Consider the following 26,455-nt stretch of genomic DNA (forward strand, 5'->3'; position numbering starts at 1 on the left):
CCCAAACCGAGGCATTTGCCCGGCTGCCCGCCGGCTTTATCCGCCACTGTGGATAACGTTATACAAAGTAAAAATTTTTATTGTTTTGTATGAATTTGTAAGAATATGAGTTTTTTTTAAATCTTAAATTAATTTAACTAACCATATTTTACAGCAGCATTTAGTTGGAATGGACAGTGTGCAAAATATTTTCTTGAATATATTATCTTAGAACAAAATGGAAACTGTTTAACCGAGAAAGAATTTACTTTATTCCTTTTATTCTCAGCTGAAAGGTTTCGCCAAATTTGTTTAGGGTTATAGTTTTAGCTGTGCGAGCAAAGTAGCCTTGGCGAGATTTCGCGTTTTTAGTTAAACCATTTTTTATTTTTATTATGAGTGGAATAAAATGGTAGAAAGATTATAGAATTCGATAAGTAAAAAGAAATAATGGTAGATCAACTTAAAAGAAAACTACCACCATATATCCATGAGAATTTTGTTGATGATTTGCATAGCATGACATAATTAAATCGTAACTCAGAAATTAGAAACATCGAAACAGAAAAATTTTAAATTAACCGATTCGGGAATTCGAGAGAAATAACTCAGCTACAAATGCAAAACAATAAGCGCGAGCCAAGCAAAGCAAAGAAGTATCATCTTCTTTTGGTAATAATTTGTAATGTCATATTAAATTTTCTAGCATTAATTGTTATTCTTGTCAGGCCACAATTATTATTTAGTTTTATCAAGAATTGATAAATATCGAATTCAACATCGTGAAAATGGCTGCTTAGAACTGCCAACTACGTAGTTTGCATTAATGTTTGACGTTTAGTAATGCTTCTTGAATTCTAATCTCTTTCTACGTGGGCCAAAATATCCTCAGGACTTAAAATATTGATTTAAAAAGGATAAAACAAAAGAATCATACATACGAACAAAAATCACGACACTTTTAGCATTTTCTTCGTTACTTCGTTCATCCATAGGATTCAACCAATGGACAGTATTCACCTGACGTCACTGCGGGTAAAAACCCTCACTGCAGTGCATTGTGGGAACTGTAGCAGACGAAAATCCGGCACTACAGCGTATAATAACACTTGCTTTTGTGTGGCTTATAATCATAAACTCTTCTTTCTATTTAAAAAATGAAGATTTTTTACGTTTTTAACTAAGAAACGCTGTAAAAGAATGAACGATTCATTTGATACGAAATACTTTCTTTATTATCGTATTTTCATGGGTTTAAGCCTCTTTGGTTCCTTCTCACAAACATGGTGAAAACTCGAATTCTCTTTTTATTTTCTCCGCTTCTCGGCATTTTCCATGCATTCCTAAGTCTTTTTAAGCTCTAAACATGTTCATTATGCGCATCAAGTCCAGTAATCCTTTTAAATAAAACGAGTTTTTTTGGCACTACTGACACTGCGTGTTTGGTCAAAATACCCGCAGACGGACAGCTGATGAGACCGTTGCCAAACCGTGAATAAGGTCCATTTAAAAATGAGAACAAAACAGATTTAGAGGAAAATTGTTTGAAAACTTTTAAAGTATTCTTTTGAATCGTATTTTCTTGATTTTGAGTCTTTTAGTTCCACATCAAAAATTCGTTGAAAACTCGCCTTTTCTCCTTATTTTTCTCAGCATTTTTGTTCTTCCTAGAGTCCCTAGATATGATTCAAGTTACATCGGCGTGTTTTTTTAACGCTACAAGTACAACCAGTAACACTTATCCAGCAGCTGGGAAGTTTCTGATTAAAAAAGTCTCTGTTGCGATGGTAAAGCTTAAAACCGTACAGATTTTTCCATTTCAGATTTCAATTATATATTTATTTCTTTCGGTTTGATAATAAATAAATGTTACGAATCATAGTGTGGTCGAGTGAAGCCTTGTTTGTGGCATGAGATTTTTTTTTCATAAACCAAAACTACCGCTACTTCCGTCTCCGAAACGTCATGCTTCATGCAACCAATAGCTTTTCAGTACTAGGGAAAATCCCTTCCTTTTAAATGTTTTGGTTTGGGTTCACATGTGTTCCGATGAGAAATCAGATGATAAGAGTTTTGGGATCAGCTGAGTAAGTTTAAATCATTGTGTATAACCACACGTAGGTATTCATTCCTTTCCTGTCGACGTGAGTATATTTTTAAAAGAATTTTTTAAATATTTTAAAAAGTGTTTGAGATTTCCTACGAAATGACTATACGTGAAGCACTATTTTCCTTTGATAATATCGAGTTGTTTGTAGGCTTGCCAGACGCCCCGGTTTGACTGTAACAGTACCGTTTTTCAGAAAAAATTCCGGTGTCCCGCCGGTTTACTTAACGTCCTGGTAAAAGATAAATTTGGTTACACATGAACAAAAAAGTCAAGAAATAATTGTGAAGGATTATTTAGGACTTAGTCATTTGTAACGTTGACTTGTAAAATTAATATCGGCTTAGCTTATAAAGATTTTTACAAGAGTAAAAAGAAAAAAAAACTTGTTAACAAAAGTCCTAGCGATGAAAAATACATGTAAATATTGTTCAAGTTTCTATTCCTCATTCAAAGGGTCTCTTCATACTTAAGTAAAATTATGAATTATTAGCATGTAGAAAATAAAATGTTTAAACTTACAGTACAACCTTATTTATCAGGACTATCTGGGAGCAAAGGGAATGCAGGTAAAAAGGGTGCTAAGAAAAACATTCTTAAATAAGCAGTCTTGTTTCTTATTGCAGCAAAAGACAATGCTTTGAAGTAAAATTACTGACGGTCCTTTCTCGCCAACATTTTAGTATCATTTACTGTTCAGCTGCAGTGGTGACGGACTGACGTTCCAAGTGTGCCATGCTGTTTGTTGGATTACTCCTGGATTGGGTTCAGAATTGATAACCATTTGTTCACAGAGTATAACTTTGATATACCCCCCCAAAAATTATGCGCCAAATCTGGCACTCCCTACGGACTTTTTAGGGTTGCTGTTTCTTATTTTGGTGTTGCCAATTCAGGTTTTTTTCAGCTTTTATGTTTTTGCTGCTGCCAAATTTAGTATTTTCTTGTATTTTGTACAATTTTTTGAGTGATTTTTTTTTTTTTTTTTTTGAAAGTTTTGTGGCAACAGTTTTTGGATTTCATATATGTTTTAGTGCCATTTCATTCATTGGTCATTTCTTTGTGAAGTGATCAAGCAGATTCTGACTTGCTATATTTTGCCGCAAATCTGGTTGTATTTTCCATTTATTTTTTTTTCTATTAATTATTTTTATCTTTTAGCTTTCAATATGCCTACTGGATATAGTGTTGTTGAAAACCAGGTATTTTGCACCAACGCCAAAAACGGGTATTTTGCTTGGCGAGGAAAAAAAGTCGCCAAATTTCCGATTTGGGGGGGTATATCAAAGTAGTTCCGTTCACAGCATTGAGAATAAACTACCTTATTAAACACTCTAAAAGCCAGACAGGAATGTGTACCCTTCAGAATACTCGATGCGTTGGGGGGGGGGGGGGACCACCTCCTTTGTGACCGTCATTTTGTAAAACGAATAATATGGAATTGAAGGATTTATTAGTAATCGTTACTAATTTCAATCAAGTACATTCAACAAATTTGCTTTAAATCAAGTTTAGACAGTTAGTGTAGTCGAGGATGGACTGCGTTACCCACTTGTTAATTTGAACCTAAGCTCGCCCCTCCCTCCTTTTTTGAACTTTAATAATTTTTACATTTCTATATAATATAATTCTATATATTCTATATAATAATAATCTTTACATTTCTATCTACCAACCTTTTTCTTCCATGGACAGTGGCGGATACACCCGGGGGGCAACCAGGCATTTGCCCGGTGGGCCGGTCGTGTTTCAGGACGATCAGTTGTCCTGTCTACAAATAGTAAAATGTAAATACCGCTACGTAAAATCTCTAGCTTCAATTCCTCTTTACGCATGAGCCTACGGATGGAGGCTGCAAGGCCGTCGCTAAAGGGGCCGTGGGGGTGCTACACCAGCCCAGTTTTTCAGAAATGGGGCCGCCAATTTCATTTTAGTAATGCAATAAAAAACAAAAAAACAAAGGCAGTATTTAAAAGTTAAAATACTTTTGTCCGTTTTTCAATATTTCATATACAATTCACATTTACCTTACTTATGAATGGCAATTCACAATTATTATGAATTGTAGTTCATAACAATTGCGATAAAAGTGACAAAAAGTATTTTTTCAATAAGACTTTAACAGAAAATGCAATCTTAAAACACAATTTGGAGCATCCAAAATTCTGTACTATAAAGATTATTTAAGTAAAGACCTCCTAAATGTGCGTTTCTAACATTTTTTTTTACGAAAAATAAAATATTCAGTTTTTCTCACTCAATATCCCTCGAAGGGTTCAAACCCACGGTTGAAGACCCTTCAGTTTAAAAAATGATTATATATATTAAAAAAAATATGATTTTCAAGGGCCGCCGACACACCGACCTTTTCTATAATGTACCATCAGTGTTGCCAGATTGGGGGAAATTTCCCCATTTTGGGGAAATCTGGTGCTCTCTGGGGAAATTTTGGGGAAATGGGTTTTGAGGGAATTCTTTGGGGAAAATTTTTTTTCTTGGGGGAAAAAAGAATTTTTTTCGTATTTAAATTCGCGTCAAGAACTAGTAGTTACATTGTTTGTATCATACAGCGTTGGTTTAGCTTTGCTCAACTTTATGGAATTCGCATTTCACATTATGTGGAATATTATGCTACGGAATTCGCATTAATGTTCTGTGTGAGTAACTAGTTGATACGTGAAACAGGTAAAAATAAGTGATGAAGAACGTCCTTGGATAAATATATTCGAAAATCGTAGTTTAAATGTACGTACAGAAGCAGAATAATAAATGCGAGTAGAAAAAAAATATTTGGCTATTTCTTATCTCACGGTCAGGCACTTCTATTTATGACTAGTGGCACCCGCACGGCTTTGCCCATAGTAAAAAATGAAAAGGTCTTTTGGTTCCCCTGTATATTTACAAATAATGCATGATGAATTTTTCGCCAAATGGCTTGCCCACGTTACGGTTCCACGTTATGATAACTTGGTAATTTACTCGTCCATCTTATGATAATTTTACTCGGGAAAATGTGCTTAAAATTGGAATAGAAAAAGAATAAAATCGAATTTTCGAAAAATTGCTTAAGGTGCACACTCTCATTTTACAAACTAATTCTCTGCTAAATTTCATGAAAATCGGGCCGAACGGTCTAGGCACTATGCGCGTCACAGAGATCCTGACAGACAGAGAGACTTTCAGCTTTATTAGTAAAGAAATATAAAGACGAAAACAAAGCGAAAATGGGAAGAAAAAAAAGTTGGGGAATTTTGTAAGAAAATTTGACTATTTGGGGAAAAAAAAAAAAATTTCAAGAGACAAAAATATTGGAGGAAGTCGATTTGTTTTATGAAAATATTAGTGGAAAAATAATTTTTGAATTTGGGGAATTTTGATAGAAAACATCGCTTTTTGGGAAAAATTGGAAGGGAATTGGGGAAATCCGGATATGACCACCTGGCAACACTGTGTACTATTCCTATTTTTTTAAAATGAAAAATATCATCCTGAAAATCAGAGTTATGTATATGGAAAATTACACAGGCCCCAGTAATATGGTTTAACTAGGAGAAAAATTAAAGTATAGTGAGAGAAATTGAAAATATTGAAATTGTCACACCAGTAGTTCAAAGTGTTTGAATGTAAAAATCATGTATGAGTCGAAAATTGAAACAAAACTTTATGAAGAGGTGAAGAAGGAATGATATTTAAAATAAAATAGAGTGAAAAAAAAAATCAAAGATCATTAAGGTTATTTAAGGTCACCAAAACACCAGATCAATTCAAGAAAAGTTTTTTTACCTGGGGCCGCAGATAGCTTGCATTTCAAGCAAATAAAAATACTAGGCTGTAAATTGAAAATTTTACTATGGAAAATCTAAATGTAAATGGCTTTTAAGGAGAACACTGTTGAAGGGTGTTTTATATTTTTTATCGATAAAATAAATAAAAGAAGATTGGGACGTAGCCAAAGGGGGGGGGGGAGGAGAGGAATCCAAAAGAGGTTATAGCTTCCTTTTTAGTCACCGAAGCTTGCCTAAAGTGAGTTTTTAAAACTTAGCTTTTTAAGGAATTCCTGGGAAAAACTCCCGAACTCCATTCCTTAGTTTAACGTCATTAAAGATGGCCTACAACAGCGTATTTGGGATTTCAGCTTCGAAAAACTTCGAGGAGAGTATTTCCGCCACAATCGCCCTAGAAACGTCCCCATCCCATCATTAAAGAGCGTCAGAAATCAGTGTCGAAAAAATTTCGGAGACCCCTTAAGCATCTCCTTCTTATAATATCATCGAAGATCGTCTAAAATTACCTTTTTTGGACTTCAATTTCAAAAAAAAAAAAAAAAGAGGAAAACCCCCAAATCCCCACTTTTTCCATAACATCATGACCGAAGATTTTTTGACCCATTCCCAAAAATTAAATCAAAACCTCAAATTTAAATCTAAACACCACACACCAAGCAATTTTTGTAACTGGCCATAGTCCTTTCCCTACCGATCTATTTCGTTTCTCACTTTCAGGTTCTGTATCACGTAAAAGTCTGTGTCATGGCATCATGGACTCACAGGTACACCAGACCTTTATATCTTCCATTGTCCACTAACCTCATCTTTCCACATTAAATATTACCCCTCTAATTTCTCTTTCCGAAGTTTCGATTGTTTACCGGGTGAAAGCCCTCGATCCTCTCATCTTAGTAACACAATGAAAGATCGTTTATAACTAAGTTTTCGAATATACAGCATCGAAAATTTTCAAAGAAAGTCCCCCCTCCCCCTAGGTCATCATCAGTAAAGCACGTCAGAAATCTCGTTTTTAATGCTTCAATTTCGAAAAAAATCCAAGTAGAGCCTTGCCATAACTAACACTCCTCCTAAAATCATCGAAGGTTGGTAAAAGTTTCGTTTTTGGAACTTAACTTTTGAAAAATGTCTATGTCCTAGTTTTTATCAAAAAAAAAAAAAAAACTTACAATTACCTTTTTAAGATTTCAATTTCAAAAAAGTTCTTGGTGGATGTTGCTCAAATCTCTCCTTTCCCTAGCATCACCCAAAATTTTTTAAAACTGCGTTTTCAGAGCTAATATTTTGAAATTTCCCCGGACCTCATCTTCCTAATATAATTGAAGATAATATATATATGTATATAAATGCAAGTTTGGAGTTTCACTTCCAAAAAATTGCCGGAAGAGGACCATCGAACCTCCGCTCTCCCTAACATCACCAGAGATCATCTAATATTGCGATTTTAGGACTACGATTTGAAAATTTTTCTGGGGGAGAGACCCAGGACCCCATATTTCTGACTTAATGTTAAACTTTCAATTAGTTATATTTGCAATGCTAATATATTTAATAACTCCCATATGCAAAAAAAAATCAATCTACTCCCTATTTCTCTCTGTATTGATACATGTGTTTGAAAAAACTATGGGGTCGCACACACCCCTCGCCTCCTTAAGAACCTCCCTATTCTAACTGAAGTAATGTTAGAAGATATCATTACGGAAATAATCAATACAGCATCAGGCAACTTAAAAATACTTAGATTATTACAATCACCCTTTTTTTTTTACAAACAAAGGCTTAGCTTATCTTGTATCAATTGTTCACCATTAAAACACAGAAAAGAATCCCATCTGTTAAATTTTGTTTAAAAGAAAGTATTTAATTTTTTTGAATAATTTCCTCATATTTAAGTGATACCGTTTCCCAATCATTTTTGTAAAACTTAGTATCTATAGAAGCCAGGGCCCGACTAACTAAAAGTGAGGCCCTAGGCCCACAATGATTTGGAGGCCCTCTGAAGACTCTATAGCGGGATACGGTGGTTACAGGTTTGGTCCCCGTCAGAATTCATTTTTGGGGCCTCTTTGTCTATCCCAGAATTTTTTTTACGTAAATCATTAACCATGTGCATTTATGAATCCCTTCAGGGCCCCTCATAGTTGTGACATGGTAAATTCGCTAATAGCAGAATGAATAAAAAATCTCCTTTAAGGAAGTTTTTTTGCAATTAATAAGTTATTATTATTATTATCTTTAATTATTATGCATAATTTTTAAGGAAATTTGAGGCCCCTTAAGAAGATGGGGCCCCAGGCTTAGTTGGCCTGTGCTATAATCAGGCCCTGATAGAAGCTATGGGGCCGCGACATCCCTTTATGCCAGGGCCGATTTCTTTAACCAATCCGCCACTGTCCATGGACTGGTATGATAATACATTGCTAGACTTAGAACAGTGGTTTCCAACCCTGGGGGTGATAACTGGGTTTCTAATCCTGATCCCGCATGATATTTTGCGGGATTGAAAGCAAAATCCCGCAGGATTTCCAATCCTGAAAAGATTTTCAATGTGAATGTTTTCCAACACTTGCCGTCCATAAAATGAATACTTGCCGTCCGTAATACAAGTATCATCAGAAGTTTTAATCACCTTCTAGTAAATCTGCAAGAAGAGCAAGAAAAACTTTGTCTTATGTTATGAACGGTGGATTTACCATTCAAGAATACACTAAAATATAAGTAGTATATTTTTCTGAGAATGAATTTGTATTCACATTTGAGGTTTCAGTGTTCAAACGTTCAACAGTTTTGGAAAAATTGAGGAAAAAAGAAATTCCTATCTCCAAAACCATCTCTAAGTATTCAAACCCTGAAAACTGGGCTTTAGAAGAAACTGAGAAACTTTTACAAAGTGCAAAATCCGATGGAGCAGCCTGAATGATATGTTTGAATGCTTCTGTAAACTTAAGGAATACATTGAAAACCTTTAACTTACTAAAAGTGCACAATATTTTTTGCCGAAGAAGAAAGTAATGAAAACCCCAGCATTTTTTATTTATGCTGTCTAACCTGTAGCAAAGGCCTTCCAAAGTCTTTGTCACTGAAGCTAATAGGGTCTGGTGGGGGAAAGTGGTCAATGGGATAAAGTGGTCATACGTCAAATAAATGGCTATAGCTTGGAAATAAATGTTCGAATGAATGTGAAAATTTTATTTTAGAGTAAGGCAGTTAGAAACTACATTTTGAATACAAAAGTTTACAACTGGCAAAATTTTATTCGGTAGAAAAAGATATTTTGCGTGAACATAAAAATTTTTAAAATCTAAGCACCTATTTTAACATCCTTGGGAAATTTTGTTTGTTAGAATTAGGAGCAGATTGACTGTACAGGAAGTTTCCTACATGTCTCAAGAACTCTTACTTATTAGCAGTTAGCTGAATCTATTTTAGATAATTTTTTAGAACAATTTAAGTAAGATGGGGTAAAGTGGTCATAATATTAGGCTTAACGAATATTGTTCTTCTAATGTCACTTAATCTTTAGGTATAAGGCAGATACAAATTAAATATTAATTTTACTTAATATGTATTGTTTTTACAGTAAACGGGGTTAAATATACGAGTATATGCGTATATATACCCATATATACTCGTGTAGACATATACATTGACGTATTCACATAAATGCGCCAATAAATATGTATATGGGTATCTGCAAGTATTTTTTATCCATACAGCTATACATTCTACTATACACGTGTATGCTCGCTTATACTCGTATATATAAGAACACTTATATACTCAGGTAAACACGTATATACGCGTACAAACTCGAGTAGACACTTATATACAAACATATGACATAAAAGTATACAGGGTGAGTTTACATTCTTGAGCAAATTATTAAAAAGTGTTTGACGAGAGGATAAGAAGCAAGAATCAATAAGTAACATATGGTCACAAACACAATGCTGACGCGCTACATGCACGCAAAATGAGAAATTGATGGATGCAAAAAAAGTCACAAATTTATATATATATATATATATATATATATATTACACAAATACAATTTTACTCAACATTTTAGGATTTAAGAAAGTTTTAAAGCGATTTATGAAATTTACGGCCTTTAGCTGAAAAACATCATGCGTCGCATTCACAGATCCCTCTCTGTTGCAATAACGAAACTTTTGAAAAACTTTCATCAGCCGCTGCGCCTTTGTTGCGATGCGTGTATTAGAGCTACTACAGACTGTAACTTTCAACAACTGCTCTAAATATTTCTTAAAAACTAAAATGTTAGGTAAAATCATCTTTGTGCAACAAATTTGTGCCCTGCTTTGCATCCATCAGTTTCTGGCTTCGTGTGCATGTAGCGCGTCAGTGATTATAACTTCCTTATGATTCTTTGCTTCTTTTCCTCCCCTCTCACACCCCTTTGATTTTTGCCCACGAGCTTAGATTCACTCTGTAAACCGACATGTATAAAAGCGTATATTCTCGTGTATACATACATGCACTGGTGTATACACGTAAATGTACGTATACATGTCTATACAGGTAAATAATCGTGTTTACACGTATACATGCGTATATACTAGTGCTTCCATATTATATATACATGAGTAGACAGGTTCAAAGACGCACTGGATGTATCCACAAATTAACTCGTGTATACTCGTATATGTATGTATGTACAATTATATATGCTTATATACGTCTACTATACACATATATACTTAAGTATGCACGTATTTTCTCGAGATACAAGTGCATACGCGTATATGATGTTCGTTCATACGCGTCTATACTCTTATATACACGTGACACGTACATATACGTCACACGTATATACATGTGACACGTATGTACTCATGTAGACACGTATACTCTCCTGTAGGTAATCACGTATACATGCTTATATACTCGTATATACACGTGTATACTTGAGTAGGCACGTGCATGCATGTATATGATGTATACATGTATCTACTCCTATAGGAACGTGTTTACTCGTGTATAACACGACACGTATATATTCGTGTGTACACGCATGTACTCGTGAATATACTTGTAACTATAAAAACAACTGAAATATACAAGTATTTGGGTTCTTTTATAATGGTTCTGCATCTATTTTTAACTATGACCACTTTACCCCATGCTATGACCACTTTCCCCCACCCCATGGGGTAAAGTGGTCATAAAAACATAGGGAAAAGAAAGCTCTATAAAACTACTAAAATCAATATTTTTTTTCCTAAAGTTCAATGTACCGTGTTCTTTAATAATGCAATGTAAAATAACAATAAAAAAGTTGAAGTGTTTAAAGAATTTGTTGCGTTTATTATCCACCTAATTTGAAAACCTACGATTTTATGACCACTTTACCCCACCAGACCCTACATTATAAATATGGGTGCTACCTTGAAAATTATGTTGGATGAATTAGTTGAGCAATCTTCAATATATTTGGCACAACTCTAAAAGAGTTGATACCAACTTGGATGAAACACTAGATAACTCACTTGCATGGCAGTGCAGTAAAATAAGCGACTCAAGTTTTTCATTGTCTCTTAAAGGCAAAGTAGACAGCTGCCTAGGGTGGCAAACTTTTCAGGGGTGGCAAATTTGCTTTTATAAAACACATTTCTTGAGTTAAATTGAGTTAATTGAAAGTGAAATATTAGCATTCTTTCATTTTCCACAGAGACAATTTTTTCTTGTAATTTAATAATGATTACTTTCACATATCTTATGAAAGTCACATTAATGGTCCAATCATGGTATTTGCCGAATCCTAAGCAAAATTTTGCCGAATAAAAATTTTTTTGGGAGATCACTGTGATCATTTCTTCGGGACGCCTCAGAATGTGAAACACCATCATTTCTTCTTAAGTTTGACAGTTTGAATCTGGGGAACACTTTTTCATGTTTTTTTGAATCAAGGATATTTTGCTTCTTTTAGAGGGGGGGGGGGAGGGGTGGCAGATTTCAAATTTGCCTAGGGGCGGCATGGAGCTAAATTCGGCCCTGGGGAGTTTGTTCAAAAATTTCATGTCTGATATGTGTGCCATTTTGATAGCTGTCACTTATTTTGTGTTCAGTTCAGTTTGCCATTTCATCAAGAATAGACAACAAGGCAGTGCAACATGCCACACAGCGCGTGTCACAATTTATTTATTGAAAGAAACGTTCGGTGAACGAATAATTTCACGTAAACGATAGGGATATTGCAAATGTTCTAAATAACTTTTTTTCCAGTGTGTTTAACGATAACTGTATCTCAACAGTTGACACTAACAAGACAGAAGCGATTATACAGCTTGAGGATTTTGTGTTTTCTAGGGAGGAGGTTTTATTTCATTTGAAAAAGATTAAAGCAACTAAAGCTCCGGGACCAGATAATATCTATCCAAAAATTTTAGTTGAATGTGCAGAGGAATTAGTGGATGTTATTTTGAATATTTTCAATGCTTCTTATAACTCGGGGACGGTGCCAGAGGACTGGAAGCTGGCTAACATAACGCCACTCTTCAAGAAGGGGTCTAAAGGTATTGCTCGGAATTATAGACCTGTAAGTTTGATTTCGGTGATTTGTAAGATTTTCGAAACTTTGATCAAAATTAAGATCATGAAGTTCTTAGAGACTAATAGTCTGTTGACTAGTTTGCAGTATGGTTTCAGGAAAGGTAAATCCTGTACTACTAATTTATTGCATTTCTACGACAAGGTTACCTCAGCTTTAGATAACAAAAAATGTGTGGATGTTGTTTATATTGATTTTCAAAAAGCTTTTGACAAGGTACCACATGTTGCTCTTCTCAGCAAGTTAGCTGACATAGGAATAGGAGGAAAAACTTTACTTTGGGTTAGAAATTGGCTTACTGGTAGGAAACAAAGAGTAGTTGTGAGAGGATATCATTCTAATTGGAGTGATGTTTTAAGTGGGGTTCCTCAAGGATCAGTTTTAGGGCCTCTGTTGTTTATTATATTTATGAATGACATCAATGAAAATATTTCTGGAAGCATGAATTGTTTTGCTGACGATGTAAAAGTTATGGGGATTGTCGAAAATGAAGAACCAGTAAAACAGCTGCAAGAGGATTTAGATCATATTACTAAGTGGGCAGATAAATGGGGTATGGCAGTTAATGTAGGGAAATGTCAAGTGCTACACTTAGGTCATGGAAATAAGCGTATGAGATATCGTTTACAGGGTTCAGTCATAAATCAGGCAGAAAATGTTATGGATCTGGGTGTCTTTATAAATCAGGACTTCAAGTTTAGTCAACAGTGCAGTATTGCTAGTAACAAAGCCAACAAAATGCTTGGGTTCATCAATAGATCTATTTCAAACAAATCTAAGAAAGTTCTTCTGCCTTTATATAGGAGTTTAGTAAGACCTCATTTGGAGTATGCTGTTCAGTTTTGGTCGCCTTATCTGAAGAAAGATATTTTTGTATTGGAAAGGGTGCAAAGAAGGGTAACTAAATTAGTAAGGGGACTCTCAGATTTAGATTATGATACCAGACTTAATAGGCTTAACATGTATAGCCTGGACCAAAGGAGAGTCAGAGGGGACATGATTCAGTTATTTAAATTTATCAAAATGAAAGATGTAGGTAAATGGATTAAATTTTTGCGGGGAAAGCAGGACAAGGGGTCATTGTTTTAAGCTATTTAAATCTCAGGCTAACTTGGAAATCAGGAAAAACTACTACTTTAGCAGGGTCGTGGGCACTTGGAATAGCTTACCGGAAGAGGCGGTAATGAGCAAGGGAGTGGATAGCTTTAAGAGGGCCATTGATCTTAATTGGGGACTAATTAATTGACTAGGACCAGCCTAGCTGGGCCCAGAGCCTGTTGCTGGTCGTCACATTTGTATTTGTAATGGACCCGTGAATTGGCCTGAAAGATCATGCGATTTAACACTGCTGGACTACTTTTTGTGGGGCTATGTGGAGTCTCTGGTCTGCACCAATAAGCCACAGACAATTGACCCCTTGGAAGAGAACATTCGCCACCTTATTACTGACATACTCTATTGCTGCAAAGAAAATTGGACTTTCTCTCAGCCAGCCGAGGTGGCCATATGCCAGAAATCATATTTAAATAAAAATGGCAAAGAATAATCTTTCAAATAAAGCAACATTTATGGCAATTTACAACATTTAACTGTTTTATTTGAACCTAAAGTTCTCTACCTCTAAAAAAAAGAACACCCTTTATTAGGTAGAGTAGTTAACAAAATTAATTTCATTTTGAATCGAACCTTGTAAGATATTGAATTGTAGATGTGTGCTTTTAAAGCTTAAATAAATTGCACTTTAGAATGATAGATGTTGTTATGTTATAGAAAAGTACTGAAAAATAAGAATAATCCTTTCTTTCATATTTTTTATGATTGAAATTTATTTAAACTTCATATTTATATACCAGCACATTTAGTACACTACAAATATGATGTATATGATTTTCTTTTATTTAAATAGGCTATTGAATAATTTAGGACAAGGAAACAGTTCATTTTAACTTGTATCTATATACAGTGAATGCCAGTTAACTAAATCAGTGGTTTATTGAATCAACCACTTTTAGAATCAAATCATCAAAAACAGAACAAAATTCAGCTTCATTAAATTAACTACTTTATTGAACCAGCCTCTTTTCGAAATCAAAACTGTTTAGAACAAAGGCAATTCATATAAGCGGCAACCACTGTAGAGGAGCCCATTTAATGGGACAGCCAATACTCCACGAAAAATTCTGATAAGCAGGATAATATCCAATAAACAGGATTAAAATAATAGACATCAACAGTTTGGTTCATTGAAAATGTATTGCATTAAGCAGCATTCTTTTATCTGATATTCTAGTAAGTGGCCTTGATTGTATAACGTGCTTTCATTCGCATCGGTACAATCTCCTTCTTTTTTTATTGTTGGGTCATTCTCCAGAAAACGTAACTTTTGAACAAAAATATTTTTCAATTTCGAAACCTTTTGTTTCTTTTTTTTTCCTTCATACATGAAAGTGTTACCTACTAGAATTTTAAACAATGGCCCAGATAAGTTCCAATTATTTTACTCAAAAATAAAAAAAATAATAAAAAAATACCTTGTTCACAGAAATAAAAAAAAGAAGAAAACTTTTAACATTTAAAAATCGAGGCCAATTTAATATCAAAGTAGTAATTTTGTTAATCGTGCAAATAATTAGCTATTTTAACGATTGGTGGGAATATAATATTAAGCTCTCTTAATTAATGTACGGCTTAATTAGTAGTTTCAAATGAATGTTAAAAACAGTATTTAGTAAATTTGAAGATATACTGGCAATTTATAATTTTGGTAGAATGTCTATAATTGATGTATTTCCCCTCCATCCTTTATTTTCAACTCGGAAATAATGACATTGATAAGGTCTGTCATGGAGGTGAGGATTTTCCCATTAGGTTAATATAGGCCTAATAGATTCATTTTTCAGGGGAAAAAAATTCTCTTTGTTGCTTCAATCTGCTCATGTTAAGTATATGGAAACTTGTTCACTTCTTTTACATTAATTAACATCCCTGAAATTCAGGTTCATGGAGGTGAGAAGTCAGAAGAACCACACTAAGTTTTTGAAGCAAAATTTATCTTGTTTTTCAACAAAAATCTCACAACTTCAACTATGGCTAAAAATAAACAAGCGGGCTCCTTGTATCATGAAAAATAAAATTTTATGTCATTATTGCCACGGGTTAATAAGGAATGACATTTTGTGTTTAGGCAATGGAGGTGAGAATTTATTGTGTGACATGGCTCTTTGTCCTACTAAAATGAACTAAAACACAATATTAAAAAATTAAATATACTTAAATATGATTTGAGACACTTATGAAAGGAATAATAAATCAATAAGTATATACTTTTAATTAAATTATTAAGCAACATAAACAGTCACACCAGGTGTGTTACAATGTTGTGAACCAAAATTATATTAAAATAAAAATTATCAAAAAATTATTGGCAGGTTTAAATAGATATATTTTTGATGAAATTAAAAATCATTGTTAAATGAATTGTTCCTTAAAATTTTTACTGTAAAAGCCATGTGACAGAAAAGTTACCTTTTTGAAGAATGACCCTATTGTGCTTTTTAGATCAAATAACAAAATATCTTTAAGAAAAATTGAAGGCTGGAATTATATTTAAAATATACTGCTTAAAAATTTTAATACTATATTATCTGTGAAAACATTTTCGGGGTTGTATACCTCCGATGGGCTGGTTTTTTAACTATCCCAAAGCTGAATTTCCTTCCCGGTCCTTATAGACTTTCCAGATTTCTGAAGTTCAACCCAGATACCGGAATGACATGGAAATGCACCCCTGCTGCCGGGGCAGATTTAGTCTATTCAAGGGGGGTGGCAGTCAAGGGTGCCCATATGCAAAATTTTAATGGGGGGGCTCAGATATTTTCCCCATGGTTTAGGAGGATATTTTCCCCATAGAAACCGATTTTAGCAGAGATTAGAGTTATTAAAATTTGACATTTTAAATAACTTATTCATTAATTGCTGGAGAAGAAATGTTTTGAACATTTTTAAAAGAAAAATGTCCTAAAACAAGAATGTTCTAATTTCAAAGATGGGGGGGGGAGGGGGCTTGATTCCCCACTTGCTCCCCCCCCATATGGGCGCCCTTGGTGGTGGTTAAAAAACGTAAAAGGTAAAAGCCATGGGTACTCATATGCAAAACTTGTAAGGGGCATCTCAGATATTTTCCCCATGGTTTAGCAGGATATTTTCCCCATTAATGAATAAGTTATTATAAATGGGTTTTTATTATAAAACCCATTTATAATAACTTATTCATTAATGGCTGGAGAAGAAATGTTTTCATTTTTGCAAAGAAAAAAGTACTAAAAGCAAGGAAGTTCAAATTTCTAAGTGGGAGCTTGAGCCCCCACTTGCCCCCTTTAAGGGTGCTCATTGTTAAAGCCATTCTTCCCTCCAACCCCGTTGTGTAGGGGGGCAGGGAGTCAATTTCCCCCCTTTTATCTTGTATTTTAAATACTAATTGCTCCCTTGAATTGTAAATCTCCCCTTTGCGGGTTATCATTAGGGTTCCCAATCCCACTCCAATCTCAGTCCCGCAGGATTGGCTTTTACTCTCTAAAAGTTAAATTTTTATGTCAAAAAGGTATGCTTTTTAGGAAGGACTGTCCTTGTTAGGTAAATTAGTAGTTATCTCGAGTTCCGCACACCAATTGTAGAGTACTACAAAGTCCAATCTGATCTCAATTAGCGATTACCATTTGGTACGTTAAAGTGCGCTTTAAAAAGTCCAATGTGTCAAAACAAAGCATCGCTTGAATGGGTTCGGAAAAGATTTTTGCACAAAAAGTAATGAACTTAATGAAAACGCGTGATGTAGCTCCACTGCAATTGGTTTTACCGAGATTTAATAATTCTGAACATTTAGCAAAAGATCCCCATAAACTTTACCACTTTCTAAAATAGATTTTTCTTTTCTTATGGGGTCTTCATTAGGGATTTTGCTCAATAACTTCGGACAAAAACTTTGTATTACTCTATCCAATTTAACTTACCTTGTTGTTTCATTAACGTTGGTAATTGCATCAGTGCATTTGATTCATTATGGCGGGTGAACACCGATTGGGTCAGTCTTAGTAAAAGTTTTTGAATAATTTTGCTAATTTTACCGCTCGCAGTAAACTGGACCCTAATAACTCCCCAGAAATTTTATTAAAATGAAGTTTTAAAAGCTCACTTTTCGGGGTATCAAGACATTAGGTGAGGGGGTGTATTTAGGAATCTCAATCGAAAATGTTTCAAAATTTAAATTTCCTAGTAATTTTTGAAATTTAGGAAACTAAAAACGCATTTTGTCTATTTTCGATGATGTACGAAAAAAGGTCAGGTTTCGGGTGCTGGCCCCAAAATACTTTTTGAAAACAAAGCTTAGAAACCAAAATATTCTGTCATTATACATTGAGAAGTTAGAAGAGGAAGGGTGCTCTTCCGCTGTCTAGCCGAAAAATGCACCTTTAGGTAATGTTTGCTTACATTAAAGGAGGTGGGAAGGTGCTTAGAATCCTTCCTTCCTGGAAATATTTTGTCTTTGAGGCTCTAAAATTTCGATTTTTAACTATATTTATTTTATACATATTTTAGAAAGGGATGGAAGATTCGTGAGCTCCTCCAAAAAACATCCTTTTAAAGCTATCATCACGATATAAACTAGCAAGGGAAGGTGTCCTATCAAAACTCGTTTGTAATTGAAGCCCCAAAGAAATTCATTTAAGTTGCTTTTAAGCAAGTTAAGTGAGAAGGGCTGGATAAGCTAGTTTCCGTTGACATTTTTTCCAAATAAGACTTAAAATGCATTTTTTTGCTACATATCAAGGCATTCGTGAAAGGGCATGAGAAAAGGGGGTTCTCCTCCTAGTTTCGAAATTAAAGCCATAAAAACGAAAAGTTAGGCTCTCTTTGGTGTTGTGAACAATAGATATACTCTGAGAACCGCAGTATTTAGAGATTGTTCAAGTGTCTGTAGTTGGAATCAAGAAATGATGTAAAAGATGGAGAAAAATTTTGGAAATAAAAGTTTTGTTTTAAGGATAGGGATATAATTTATCTCCCAATTAAGACCTATACTTATTTTTCAGTAAAATACATGTGTTAAATTTTGTTATCTTCTCATAGTATTTTTTTATTTTTTTTCCTTAAAAAAATTCCTACAATCACAAGACTTTGGGAGGGGTCATTGCCCCCAGGGCCCCCCTCTAGATCCGCCCCTGTCCCTACATCATCTCAATATTTTAAGCACTTCTTGTGTTTCAACCTGCATTATATGAACCTATAAATATACTTTTGCCGTCATACTAATCTTTGTTTCTCCAATATCCACTTTATTTTTAGCTCTAATTTCTAACAAAAATCTTGATAGTAGCTTTCTGTTCAAGTGCTAAAATTGTAAATATTAGTGGCATGAATTTGCAACTGAAAGTACTGATTTCTTTTTTCTTATTTAATGCAATATTTACTCTATCTGCTCAAATTTGAAAACATTTTAATGTGACACTATAAGATAATTTCTTATGTAGGTAAGTTTAAGGATCAAAGAAAATGAATTAAGGGAAACAAAACAAAAAAACATTTTAACAACTATATTATTTTTAGTAATTTTATTTGTAGTATAACTTAGAAAAGAAATGGGGGCTCCTGGGCCCGTGCATTAAATCTTCTCTTTCGGTAAACTGATCCAAAGTGCCTACAACCCTACTGAAGTAATGTTCGTTCTTTGTTTAACGACGTTCTATGTAACAACTTTCTCTGTTTAAAGACTACATTTTGGGATCCGAGTTGCTTTACTTTAGTTTTAGAAACATTCTATTTAAGGATGCATTCTACTTAAGGACAATTTTTGTGGTCCCTTGAAAGTCGTTAAATAGAGAATCAACTATAGTAATTTTTCCTAAGAGATTACCCTGAGATTTGAATAGCTTAAAACAATGACCACCTTGACCTGCATGCAGTGCAAAAATATAACACATTAACATTTCATTTTTATAAATTTAAACAACTGAATCACGTGCTCTCGACTCTCTTTTGCTCGAGAGTACACACATTAAGTTGTTTAAGTGTAAGATCATAAAAGCCTGCAAGCCTATTACTAGCTAACGCCCTGATTTCCTAGGAGTGAAGTCGGCGATCTTCGGCGTTGTTCCTCTCGGAGGGGAAAACTTGATTCTTCTGCGCATGCGCGCCTGAGCTAAATCGACGTCGTGAATGGCCACGCGGAATCACTTGACTTTGATTTAAACGTCACAGCGAGGATCAACGCCAAAGATCAGCGATTTCGCTTCTAGGAAACCAGGGCTTTACTAGCCCTTCCTCGAACATTTTCTAATTAAATATCTTTCTTGAGATAAGGAGGCCAAAACTGAACAGCATATTCCAAATAAAGTCTTAACAATTGCTGGTAGTTAATAATTTTTTGAATCATACTTAACTTGAAAGGAATAATCTTTTGTTTTTAATATAACATATCTGGTGGACAAATAAGTTTTAAAGGATTTTCAAGAGATAGCTTCACTGGTATTAAATCAAAATGGACATGTTGCAACTAACTTCCTTTTATTACCACATCATTAGACTTTCATTTTCAATTATGTGACATTTCGCTGAAGTGGAAACAACATAATTGTTGTGTCCTCTGAATATGTCAACTTTTGTGCCAACAAAACATAATTTGCAGGAAAGTTTACTTCTCTGCTTCCATTTGAAGAAAAATGCGGCTGAAGACAATCGAATGCTGCAAGAAGCATACGGGAAACATGCTTCATTGGTTTCCACATGTCGGTTTTGGTATAGACGTTTGTGGTGATTTTTATATCAATGACAAAGAGTACGATGGACAAGCACAAAAGTTTGGAGATGCCGAATTGGAGGCTATATTGAACGAAAACTAGTTCCAAATGACTTTACGGAACTCAATTAATGCGTTTGAGCTGAGCACTGCGGGAAAAACGGTTAAAATATAGGAGAGACAAAACAAGGTAATTTTGCAACTTGATAACGCTCGGCACCACATGTTGTGCTGCTGGTCAAAACATACCTCGATACCCTGAAATGGGCAATCCTACACCACCAGCTTTATAACCCAGACATTGCCCCTTCTGACTACTATTTGTTTTCATCGATGACACATGCTCTTAGGATCAGCACTTCTGCTCTTTTGAAGAAGTCCAAAATCTGATTGATTCGTTGGTTGCAGCAAAAGACGCATTGTTTTTTTAGAATAGGCGTCCGAAAATTGCCAGAAAGATAATAAAAGGTAGTGGCCAATGATGGACAATGCTTCAAAAACTGAACATGAAACTATTTTTTCACAATAAAGCGTCAAACTCGGAAAAAAAAGTCCTTTAAAACTTATTTGTACACTAAATAGTATTAGATATATTTTTTTATTTTCACTTTATTTTAATGGTTGCTAAGGTTCATATAATTGTAATACAGTAAAACCTGTAAAGTTGACCACCCTTGTAAGTTGGCCACCTGTCTATGTTGACCGCTTTTGTCAGGAACGGAATTAGCCCTATCTCATATAATGAAGAAAAACCTCCGTAACTTGACCACCTCTCTATCTTGACCACTAATGCACGCCAAATTTGGTCTGGAGTATTGTAAAAAACCCTTTGTAAGTTGACCCCCTTGGTTTTATTTTTTTAAACTTTCTTCAGCATATTATTTTATTTATTTATTTATTATAATAAAAAATTTTTTTTTTGCTTCCTTTCAAAGAATGTTGCAATATGTTGTGGCAACACAGGAATTCTGCTAAAAAGAGCAGGCCTGGATCTATACATTTTGGGCCCCCCTGCAACAAAATATGTAGGGCCCCTCCCTAGTGGCCAGCAGTGTCTATTTGAAAAGCGAATAAGCCTTATGCTAGTTTTTTTCCCCATTATATCAGCAATTTCTAGGACCGTTTAAGTACGCGGGCCCTTCTCACTGCGGGTACGCAGATCTGGGTCTGCTAATGAGTAAAGTTACAGGTTTCTGGTGCAAGGAATTAACAGATAATAGGATATTTTAATTTTGCCTTTATGAACTCGGAGAGTCGAGATTGTTACTCTTTGTGCTCTAAGTTTTACATAAAAAGGCTTCAAAAAGAAAGTTAGTGGAACTTGAGATCAATAAAAAGTGTGAAATGTTAAAAGTAATTGAAAATGGAGAAAGCCAGAGAAAATTAGCTGGCATGTATGGAATTTCTAAGACTACAGTGTCTAATATAGTTAAAAACAAGGAAAAAATAACAAAAGTATTTGAATAGTATTTTTAATTATTGTTTCACTTTCAATAATGTTAAACAATGAAAGTGGAGTTGAACACAAAGAGTATGGGTGAATTCCTAAAAAAAAAAAAAATTAATACATGGTGCAAGAAATTAAAAAAAAAAAAAAAACATTACCGCCCTTTATAAGTTGACCACCTGTCAAAGTTGACCCCCAAAGTACTGCACCGCGAGTGGTCAACTTACACAGGTATCACTGTATATGTACTCGGTGACATAGCTACAGTTTCTGCCGCCCGGGGTGGTTCCTCTATTTGCCACCCTTTCATTGAAACATTTCAAATATATCAAACTGTCAAAAATCATTGAACAAATTGACAACTTCATTTAAGGAAAAAAGGGAAAACAAATTTAATCTGTATTCTTCCTACAAAAAAAAAGGGGGGGGGGAGATGTTCTAAATTTACATCAAAAATCGCAGTTAAGAGTAACATTTAGGATGATGGAGTTTTCTCCTGAATCTTCAGCAAAACTGAAGTTAGTTTCAGCTTTTGGTGATGTTAGGAAGTCAAGGTCTTTTCTGGAATATTTTCCGAAATTTAGGTTTTAAAATTTAAGTCTGTGTTAGTGTATGTTAAAGGTTCAGGGGCTTACTACGGAAATATTTCAAGATTTCAAGTATGATTCCCAAATTTAGATTTTTTTTCCCTCCATCACAGGTGCTGAATCGCTGCCCCTAAAAATATGCCGCCCGGAGTGGACTGCCTCTCCATCCCATCCTAGCTACGCCATTGTATGTACTCAATTGAATGTTGGGGGGAGGGGGGTGATACTATTATGTGTGCATTCCAACAAATATTTGAAATACAAACTTGCATCTAAAAGAAATATATTTGTTTCTCACAATTGTACCTCTCAAATTCTTGTACATTATACTGATGTTATGAATCTGTGAGTTTCTGAACCTGTCTATTTTACTTATTCAGCAGTCAGTGAAGACATATGCTGGAATAGCCAACTGGTACCAAAAGCAAATAATGAAACAAGGCAAGTGAGCTGCTTGCCACAGGTGGCTTGTTTGTGATAAAATCTCCAATAAATGTTTGTGCTCAAAGGTAGTTTTGTTCAATATTTTTATCTAAGGTTGAGAAACTGAATATCTTGTAAAAATTTTCAACACCTAAGGTCTGTAATACTGACTTGAAATTAAGATCTTGGTTTATATAAGTCCTTATTTTATGTTTTCTTTTCAGGTTAAATTTTAAACATGAATTGGAGTTGCATTCTATGTGGTAAAACTTTTACTGGTGAAGTTTGTTATCAGCAGCATATACAAAGTGAAAAACATAAGAAAAAAGTAAAGTTAGAAGAACTAAAAGGTGCTGACTGTAAGCCTGATGCTTTGAACTTGCTCTCAGTTGGCGAGTTATTTACATGTAACACCTGTCACATTTCATTTAAAACACTGTCCAACTACCAAAAACATGTTGAGAGCTTGGAACATGGCAAGAATTTGATGAAAAAAGATGCTGATGAAAATTCATCTGAAAGATGTTCAAGTCCTTCCGAAGGGAGTGATGAAATTGATTCTAGTTTGATTGAAATGCAAGAGGATGATGCTAAGCCAATAAATTTGCAGGAATGTGTTAATCAAAAGTTATATTACAGAAGTTGTGAGATTTGCAAGATGATTTTTAGTGGTCCTGAGCCATATCAGCAACACTTAGCAAGTATTGGGCATAGAAAGAAATTGGCTCAAAATCCAAGCAAGAATTTGATAGAAAGAGATGCTGAGAAAGAAAAAAATGCAATTGCTTCCACAGGAAGAGATGGAAATGGTTCTAGTTTCATGGAAATGCAAGATGATGATGACAGACTAATAAACTTGCAAGAATGTGTTAATCGAAAAATATATTATAAAAGCTGTGACCTTTGCAACAAGATGTTTTCAGGTCCTGAGCCATATCATCAGCATTTAGCAAGTAATGGTCATAAGAAGAAATTGGCTCAAAATTCAAGCAAAGTTGGACTCTCAAATCCTGGATCCAATACCTCTGAAAATCCTGGTATTACTGTTTTTGCTCCTCTAGGGATTAATGAACTCTATTGCAAAGTATGTGATAAAACATTTTCTGGACCAGTTCCTTATGACCAGCATATGAAAAGTGAAGTGCACAAGAAACAAGTAGAAAGAAAGCATTTTTTTGGCAGTAGTTGTACAAGTAACAGTTTGAATGAAAATGTCAGCAAGGAAAATGCTGTAGATTCTACAACAGATAAAGAGGAAAATGCTTCAAATATTCAACAAAATAATGGGACTCGAGCGGAATGTAGTGACTCCAAAAATGACAGTAAAATGGAAAATAATCTGCGGGATTCATCAGAAAATCTTTCTGACTTGATTCTCCCCAGTATAGAAAATTTGGATGTAATTACGGCAGATCGGCTCAATGTTAAATTTTTTGATGTGAATTCGGAGATAAATTTTGACAAGTGCATGAAAGGCACCACACTATGTGAATCTAATTCAAATGAAAAAGAAATGGCGATGGAAACTGAAGTTATTCAAAAATGCTCTCTTTGCAACATATTTTTAAAAAATATTGATGATTTAAAGAAGCATTATGAAAGTAAAGAACATTTTTTGAAAAAATGGAGCAAGTAGAGCTACTTCTAAATACTTGCAATCCTGAAAAACTGCTAAAAGAAAATTGTTCATGGCAGAAACATGTCACATAAATTTCAAAAACATTTTAAAAATCAAATTATAAAACCTTAATATCACAATTACAGTCAATCAAGGTAACTTTGATCCACAAATTCTTTATTTGTGGCTGATCCACTCATGTTTTAATAGTGTTAAAGCATCTATTTTAAAACTGAGTAAAAAACACCTGAAGTAGTGTATATAGTTAGCCAAAATTAAGAAACAATAATTATAAAAACCACTTAAAATGCAATAATAACCTGGTTTTAAGCTAACTTTCCACTCAGGTCAACTTTGAATCATGCGAGAACTGTAATACAGATTATTATAATAAAAGCAGTTTAACTGTGAAGCAGGATGTAACAGCAGAAGAGTAAAATTTCTAAATGCTTGAAAACTTCTTATTTTTATTTCATAGAATCACAAAAGTTCTGTGATTTTTTTTTTTTTTTCATATTGCATAGAATATTACAGCATAAAACCAGAGATTTCAACAATTTTAAATCAGCATTCAAAAATAACTTCCAAACTAACTTTAGAATCATTTCAAGTTCAAGTGCAATCAGAACATTTGCTCACGCAATTATTAGACTGTGTACTATGTGCCTTGTCCCAGCTTCACTACAACAAGTTTTCGAAAGTTTTATTGGCAACACTAGAAAAATTTACTGCACAAAGAGCAAAAATCACACCCAGGGTACCGAACCCATGACCTCCTGTACAGCATACAGACAAGCACGACCACTCGGCTTTGGAGGCCTCTTCAGAGTTATTTGAGTATACAGTTAGCTGTGTGCATAGCCTTGCCAACTTATTTTGTAAAAGTGATATAATAATCTAGTCAGCATTGGGCCTTCTTCAATTATTTTTGAAGTTAATTTTTGAAGACTAAAATACATGGAAACATTTATTGTAAAGATAAGGCAGAAAAAAAAATATATGTATATCTAGTCAAGATTTTATGCCTTTTATGTTTAAATTTAATTTTACATTGAATTCAATGTATATAATTATATAAAGTATATTTCAAAATACAGTAGAACTTCAGTTATTTGAATCCTGTTGATCCAAATCGCTGATTATCTGAATGACTTTTAGAGTTTTGGAGGGGGTAAAAGATAGAATTGCATTCTAATTTGGTAAATGATTCTGTCAACCCCTCTGCAAAGTTGGTGTGGACGCAGTGCAAACATTCTTGGGATGATGTGTCACTGTCTCGTAAGGCGTCATTATAGACTTTTAATGTGCTGCATTTAAAAATATGCTTAACATGTAGCTTTTCATTTAATTGAAATCTATGTTTCTTTAAAAATGGTTTTTACTCTATTTTAAAAAAAAAATATTGATTACTGATTTTCAACATGCATGCAGTAAAAAAAAAAACTTTTTTTTTTTCATTAAAATGATGGGTGTTTGTGATTTCAAATTTCCGAAACTAAAGAATTTTTTTTTTTTAATTTAAATTTTTTTCCCCCAATGATTTAATTATTTTTGTATGTATATTTTAAGAGTTTTTACAGGAAGGGGGGGGGGGGCTTCCTCATAGCTCCCGAAAATGTCACACAGACTTCATAAAATTTTACTAGAGTCTACTATCACCCCTGGTTAAAATCCAATTATTCGAATTTTTGCTTATCTGAATGAAGTCCAGTACCAACTGATTTGGATAATTGAAGTTCTACTGTATACTTGGTCCAAAGAAATTGTTACAGTTGAATAAAATTTTAAATGTGACATTGAAAGATGCTATTATTACTGTCTTTGCTCTTCTGCCCAATTTCACATTCTAAGTTTATTTTGTACAATATGACACTTTTTAGTGCATCACACAGGCCGTTTCTTCCTGGAGGTTTGCAGGACTTCAAGAACAACAGATTTGTTTGTTAGATATGAAATAATATTAGGAAACCACAGAGTGTTAAACTAGCACTTGAGTATGTTGATAAACACTTCATCTCTGAGTTTATCAAAGTAACCACTATAAGTAACATGTACAGTCAACTCTCTAAAATCCACTGACCTGAAATCCTCGCAACTTTTCACATGTTAAAAAAGAAATTTACTACTAAATATTAAGCATAAG

General features: G+C 34.2%; 1 protein-coding gene across 4 annotated transcripts; it reads left to right on the forward strand.

Annotated features, from left to right (window-relative positions):
- Positions 1-1,994: 1,994 nt before the first annotated feature.
- On the forward strand, positions 1,995-26,132 carry LOC129233963 (uncharacterized). 4 transcript variants are annotated; one of them, XM_054867877.1, is made up of 2 exons: positions 1,995-2,123; positions 22,919-26,132. In XM_054867877.1, exon 2 carries the CDS (start codon positions 22,933-22,935, stop codon positions 24,328-24,330), a length of 1,398 nt encoding a protein of 465 aa, XP_054723852.1. In that variant the 5' UTR covers positions 1,995-2,123; positions 22,919-22,932; the 3' UTR covers positions 24,331-26,132. The 4 variants fall into 4 exon arrangements, 3 of the variants coding, with proteins under 3 accessions (XP_054723852.1, XP_054723858.1, XP_054723866.1); XM_054867883.1 differs by having other exon boundaries at positions 2,001-2,066; XR_008581510.1 differs by lacking the exon at positions 22,919-26,132 and adding an exon at positions 22,385-22,739 and having other exon boundaries at positions 2,003-2,123.
- Positions 26,133-26,455: the final 323 nt, after the last annotated feature.

The sequence above is a fragment of the Uloborus diversus genome, chromosome 1, assembly GCF_026930045.1.
Source record: "Uloborus diversus isolate 005 chromosome 1, Udiv.v.3.1, whole genome shotgun sequence".
Taxonomy (NCBI): Eukaryota; Metazoa; Arthropoda; class Arachnida; order Araneae; family Uloboridae; genus Uloborus; species Uloborus diversus.

Bases quoted from the DNA above. Each gene is read 5' to 3' on its own strand.
- LOC129233963 (XM_054867877.1), top strand. From the start codon at position 22,933: ATGAATTGGAGTTGCATTCTATGTGGTAAAACTTTTACTGGTGAAGTT.